Source organism: Thunnus thynnus, chromosome 1 (genome assembly GCF_963924715.1).
Source record: "Thunnus thynnus chromosome 1, fThuThy2.1, whole genome shotgun sequence".
Lineage (NCBI taxonomy): Eukaryota > Metazoa > Chordata > Actinopteri > Scombriformes > Scombridae > Thunnus > Thunnus thynnus.
This window is the reverse complement of record NC_089517.1, coordinates 16226126-16232944: the sequence shown is the minus strand read 5'-3', so window position 1 is coordinate 16232944 and position 6819 is coordinate 16226126. Positions and strand designations below refer to the sequence as shown.

The 6819-nt window shown below is 43.2% G+C and overlaps 1 protein-coding gene across 1 annotated transcript; it reads left to right on the top strand.

The window, feature by feature from the left end:
* The first annotated feature begins 794 nt into the window (after nucleotides 1-794).
* si:dkey-56m19.5 (fibrous sheath CABYR-binding protein) lies at nucleotides 795-6031 on the top strand. Its single transcript, XM_067586839.1, has 2 exons — nucleotides 795-1000; nucleotides 3570-6031. Exon 2 carries the CDS (start codon nucleotides 3578-3580, stop codon nucleotides 5432-5434), a length of 1857 nt encoding a protein of 618 aa, XP_067442940.1. The 5' UTR covers nucleotides 795-1000; nucleotides 3570-3577; the 3' UTR covers nucleotides 5435-6031.
* The last annotated feature ends 788 nt before the right edge of the window (nucleotides 6032-6819 follow it).

Genomic DNA, 6819 nt, shown 5'->3' with positions numbered 1-6819 from the left:
GCCAATGGTTAGAGTGAACATTTGGTCCTCTTTATGTCCCAAGAACAGTAACCTCACATAATTTAAAACCAAGCACGGGATAACACCATACAGCCCGTTCATGTGTATGTTTATAATGTCACATGATTTAAAAGGACTTATCCAGAAAACCACAGTCCAGATATTGATGTCCATGTATCAACAGTTTACCATAGTTTAAGAATACATCACATTCTGTAATCACGAAGATTCAATTTAGCACTTTTAAACCAAATGAAATCAGTTTGCTTTATAGAATGCCTTTAAACTTGTTATGCTTCTTTTCATGATTAGTATGATGTAACTATTTTTTTCTGTTTGGTTATTATTTGGTATGAAAGTAGGGATGCTCATGCATGTTATCCCTCTGACAAACAACAGAAAAAAAACATCAAGGAATCACTGTAATTTTCTATGGAGATTAATGTGTGTGTGTGTGTGTGTGTGTGTGTGTGTGTGTGTGTGTGTGTGTGTGTGTTCAGCAGTGGTTTTACTGACATAGTGCCTCCTATGCATAATTTATATTACAATGATACTCCTGTGGGGGCACCACTAACGTGATTTCTATGTGATACTACGTGATTTTTTATAGCATTACTCTTTGGCAAAACGAAAGCAGCAGATAAGTGAACATTAAAAAAAAGTGAAACATGTCCAGTCCGTTTATAATCACTTTCGGTCCCCAGATGTATTTATACAACAGAGAAATATGCACTGGAGTGGGCGTGTGCGGGAGAGGAGGGGTTAAAGATTGGGAGGGTATAGATTGCAGACGGAGCTCTAGTGGGGAAGGCTGGATTGTGATAGCGACAGATGTCTAGTGAAACTGTGAGGGGCACTTCTCAGTTACAACACAGTCCCAGACTGCACCTCGGAGAGCAGGGGCGGAATCTGCAGCTGTCACTCCAAAGGTTTACCTCCATTATCACATCCAACCGGAGCTTGGATAAGAAGCCCAATTGATCACTCTCTGGAAATACAGGTCAGTCGTCTCAGACTATTTCATTTCACAGTTTTTATTTTTTTTTAATTTATTTATTTATTTATTCAATTGAAACATGTCTATGGTATATGGGGTTTTCTATGTGTAAAGAAAAGAAAGAAAAGGAAAGAAAAGTGAGAAAGAAAGAAAGATGCCTCTAGGCTGCAGCTTACCCATTGTTCTCTCTCCCTCTCTTTCTCCCTTTCTCTCTCTCTCTCCTCTCTGTGTATGTGTGTTTCTACTATTATGCAAATTTGTACATTTCAAGGCTGGAATAATAAATGAAGGGAGTTTTATTTTTTCGCGTTCATAGCGGTCGAATTTGGATTAGTGCGTCTTCACAGGCAGCAGCGCAGTTTTTTTTGTTAAAGTAAAGCAATTAGATTAAAAAACCTTCTGCGATAAAGTTATCAAGTTGTGGCATTGATGAGGTATTAAAACCTTAATAGGCTAAATGTCGTGTTCTGTAACATTCCAGTGTGAGCACGACGTTTTCAAACGCCCCTGAACAAAAAAGGGCAGAGCAGCCAAGAGAGGCAGCGGTGGGTGGGTTGAAATGGGGGATGGAGACCCCTCTATAGCTTTTCCCACTCAAGTGTTTGCCGGTGTATAGTGTAATCCCCGTGTATAGTAGACTACTATAGTGTGGCATCAGTTTGCTGCCAACTTAGCCCAACCCATTACTTTTGTCAGTGAGAAGCTACTGGTGAGGGATCCCCATCCTTTGTTACCGGCCGGCACATGCCGTACCTTTGCTTGCCTCCTTTTTCTTTCAAATGTGCGTAAAACTACGTGTCCACTGTATATCTGTCTTACACAGCCTATTGGGGATTTGATTGATAAAATATCAGTGAAAGCCCACAATAATTTCCTCCTTATATGTTGGGTTCCTCCTCAAACTGTAAAATTTCGCTTTGTCTGATCTGAAGGCCTGAGACACCAACCGGTTTTGGCGAGAGAGAAAAAAAATAGGCAAATCAGGAATCAACCACATGCAAAATTAAGTTATATATTTAGAGCTAGCTCCAAAAACTGAATTAGGCTGGTGTTAATGTGAAGAAAAAATAAGCATGGCCTATAGTGACTTATTTTTCCTACTGGACAGCTCATTAGACTGTTAATAGGTGTAATGGATATGCAGCCTGTCCCAGCGGGGTGTGTGGCGCATCCTGTCTTGATTGCACCATTGCAGCACTATGGACAGTTCCCTGCTTGTTCAGATTCGTACCCATACCCACATGCTGCCATGCTAGGTGAAAGCCCTGCTTGTGGCATTTTGGACATTAAAAAAAGAGTGTTGCATAATATTTTCAGCTTTGGTTGGAATAGTACCTTTCAAACCGAAGCAGGCTAATCAGGCTGTGGTATTCAAAAGGCCTGTAATATACACCTGTAATCTTTAATGTGAGGAACTATGGTGTTTAAAATTCTCTTTTGAGTAGCTTATATTCAAACAGGTTGATTTGTTGAAGGTCAGCTGATACACAATCAGTAAGACCAAGTTGAACTTCCAGTTCCCTATTCTGTCATTGAAAGGAAGTTACATTCTGTGGCAATCACAAGCTTCTTCCGCTACATTCACAATAATGTTGCGACATTAACACATAACACTACATGGAAATAGTACATTTTTGTTCTATTCATAGAATCTATCAATACAGAATACAAAAAATCCAAAATTGTAACATATGTTGTATGTAAATCTAACTGCAAGATCTGGATTGCCTCTGCCTATACTGTATATCTTCTGAGACTTAGTACAGCATAGTTTGTAGCTTAGCATGCTTAGAGAGCACAGTGAGGAATAGTTGTACATCTACATCATAGATGTACAGCTCAGAGTTGCGGGCTCATTTGGCACCGAGCCTTACCCAACATTCCTTAAAGGGAAGAGAGTTCTGTGGAGCTGTCTGATCTCAGTGAGGTTCCCATGCATTTACATTTGTTTTCTAGCCAAACTATGTTTGGCAGGGAGCAGTTTCCTAATTGAACTTCTAGTCCAGTTCACCTCTACTGAATGGACTTCTCTCAATTCTCCTTACTGACAGAATTTTTTGTTTTTTTACATTTGAAGGAACTTTATGGAGCCTACAATGCATTGCAGACTTTATTAACAAAAATGTAATCATTTTTCGACCTTCTCTAAAACCTCTATGTCCATGACTCATTTGAGTGTAATTCAGTGCATCCCTCTCAGATTTGTGTAAAAGAAAGAATTTCATCTTTTCATAATCTTGGCTCTTGGCATACTAGATGGTCCTTTTTTATTCAACTAATATAAATGTGTGTTTGTTTTAAACATTGCATTTCTGCTATATTTTATAGAATATGGAGACCTTTTAGACAAGATAACATTGAGGGAGAGTTTGTATTTATAGAAACTAAACACATTCCTAATATTCGCAAGATGTGTTTACATTTGAACTACCAAAAATAACTTGGAATTGGAAAGTCTAACTTGCTCGCAGGAATTAATGTGTCTGTGTCCTGATAAGGATGTACTGCATTTTCCTGTTATGTAGTTTGCTATTTCTCACATTAAGTTAAATTTTCATCCACTTGTTCCTAGGAGACACCATGGGAGGCAAACTGAGCAGGAAGAGGAAGGGATATGATGTGAGTGACCCCAAAGAGGCAAAGGATGAAGCTGCAGGAACAGCTGCTGGTGCAGAGGAGTCTAAAGTGGAGGAGGCTGCCCCACCCACAGAGGCTGAATTGAAGGCTGAAGCAAGCAATGTGGTGGCGGAAGCTGTGGAGTCAGCTGCAGCAGTAGTATCTGAGGCTGCTCCGGAGGAGCCCAAAACTGCACCTCCAGAAGAACCAGCTCCTGCAGCTCCAGAGGAAGCAGCTCCAGTATCAGAAGAACCAGCTGCAGTTACAGAGGAAGCAGCTCCAGTAACACAAGAACCAGTGGCAGTCACAGAGGCACCAGCTCCAGTAGCAGAAGAACCAGCTGCAGTCACAGAGGAAGCAGCTCCAGTACCAGAAGAACCAGTGGTAGTCACAGAGGCAACAGCTCCAGTAGCAGAAGAACCAGCTGCAGTCACAGAGGCAGCAGCTCCAGCACCAGAAGAACCCACAGCAGTAGTTGAGGAACCAGTTGTAGCAGCAGAGGAATCTGCTCCTTCAACAGAGGAACCAGCTCCAGCTCCAGCAGTGGAGGAGTCAACCCCGGTAGTAGAAGAACCAGCTCCAGTAGAACCAGCAGCAGCAGAGGAACCTGTGGCTGTAACAGAGGAACCTTCTGCGCCAGTATCAGAAGAACCTGTACCAAGTGAGGCTGAACCTGAGTCTGCAGCTGCACCTGAAACGCTCCCTGTAGAAGAACCTGTAGAATCTGTGCCAGAACCAGAGGTTGTTCCTGTCATCACAGAGGAAGCACCCAAAGACCAAGAGCCTGAGCCCATCCCAGAGACTGTTACTGAGCCAGAAGCCATTGTGGAGGAGGTAGCAGCGACTGTTTCTGTCCCTGAACCCGAGCCAGCTGCAGAGCCAGCACTGCAGGAAGCTCCAGAGCCAGAACCAGAGAATGCAGCAGAACCAGAGCCAGAACCAGAGCCAGAGCAAACCCTAGAGCCAGAACCAGAAAAAGCAGCCGAGCCTGAGGCAGAACCAGAACCAGAGCAAGAGCAAGCACCAGAGCCAGAACTAGAGCAAGAGCAAGCCCCAGAGCCAGAGCAAGAGCAAGCCGCAGAGCCAGAGCCAGAGCCAGAGCCAGAACAAGAGCAAGCCCCAGAGCCAGAGCCAGAGCCAGAACCAGAGCAAGTACTAGAGCCAGAGCCTGAGCAAGAGGCTGAACCTGCAGCAGAGGAGGAAGTACAAGAAGTTGAGCCAGAATCAGTAGTACCCACATCTGACATTACAGAACTTGATACTGTGGAAGCAGAAGCAGCAGCACCTGAGGTCTTAGAGTCTGCAGCAGAGGAGGTCCTCACTGAATCTCAGCATGCAGAAGAGGAATCAGTCGCAACAGAAGCCTCTAGCACTGAGGCGGCAGCTGAGCCAGAAGCAGCAGAACCTGTCCCTGAGATTATCATTTCCGAGTCTGTATCTGCCAGCGAAATTACTGCAGAGTCTGAAGAGGCAGCCGAAGCCTCTGTGGAAGAGGTGCCTTGCCCAGAGCCTGAGGTAGAGAGCAAGATGGAAAATGGAGATTCGGAGAGCCCTTCTCTTACAGAGGATGTGGCAGAAGTAGATGCCCTTCCAGCTGTGAACGGAGAGTGCATACAAGCTACTTCCACCGCTGCCACACAGACCACACAGGGTGAGGAATGTGTTAATGGTAGTGAAAAGCCAGAGGAGACGCCTGTCAAGGTGCAGAGTGACTTTGAACTGAAAAAGGATGTGAACCTGAGCGGGGATGTCCAGGAAGTTCCAGAAGCAGTCTCTGACATGGTGGAGCCTCTCAGCACTGAGGTCACCCAGGCAGTCTGAAAAGAAGCCATCTTACAAATTAATGTGAATCCAGATTAACACTCTGATCGTGCAAGAAAGCCATCAAAGGTATCGCAAACACAGCTAGGCTTTCTGATATGCTGAAACCACCGCAATGTTCTCTAGTGGTAACTCAGGCAAATGGATGTTTTCTTTTGAGTAACCAAAAATGAAATGCAACCACTTGGGGATAGAAAGATACAGGCAGAGGGATAGATAGATAGATACAGACAGTGAAAGCAAGTGAGGCGGAAGTGCAGAGTTGAGACTAGAGTTTGGAATTTGTGGCATGAGTACAGACAGTAAGTAAAACTGGACAGCAGAGCAAAAATACTGGACAATAACTATGATATTGATGAATGAAATGAATAAATCTGTCTTTGTGTGTGAGCCCGATGAATATTACAAAGTGGTTTATTGGAACAGCATTCATTACTAGTATATTATCTGATTTAGAATTTCATATATCCTTTCTATTACTATATGCAGAGACATGAAATAAATGTTTTGGCCTTTTATAATAATGGTACCTGTGAGGACTGTTAATTTTAAATTGATTGTTCGGAATAGAGAATAAAAAGAGATTGTTATAGCCTACAGTGATCTTTTCTTTTTTTTCTTGTGCGTTCTCTCAGCATCAAACTGTGTCACAATTTTCTGAGGCACTGGGTTAATAGTAAGATTGATTATATTTCACTTTATTTCACTGAGAGCTATTTATATATAAGACTTTCTTGCAAATTAATCAGTAGATTTCAACTAGTTGTCAAACCACAAAATCAATGAATGGCTTTCATTTTTGCTGGAGAGGCAGAGCAACATTGTTCACTGAACATCTAGGCTCTGTTAATTTCAAACCACTTGTTGCAGCCACTAATGCTCCTATCAGCTCTAGTGGGTCAGAGTTTAGCTGATTATTCCTATCTATGAAGAGCAATGTCCTGTGGGTCACTGCTCACATTGCAAATATTTTGGTTGGTGGGACATGACAGGCAATAATATGTAACCTGCATGTCATGACTAGGCAAACAAAAGCCTTTCATTTCTGAGGTTTCCTTCCTCACATCTGCCTCTCTTACATCGCCATGCCTATAGCTGGTGCCCCCTGCCATATCAGCACACACTGCCAACATTTCACAGATCCATACTGGCAAAGGGAACTAAAGTGGGGGGAGGGGCAGGAATGCTTGCAGGAGGCAGAGAAAAGGAAGACAGGACAGAGGAGGGGAGGGGGTGTTCCGGGATGAAAGCAAGTGCTATGATGCTGCAAAGAGGAGAAGAAGATACTCTCTTTTCTGGACATTTCACAGAATGGAATCAGGCAAGCAGTGGGGGATAAGTAGAGTTGGATGGTAATTGGTAGGGATAAACATGTTTTGACACCT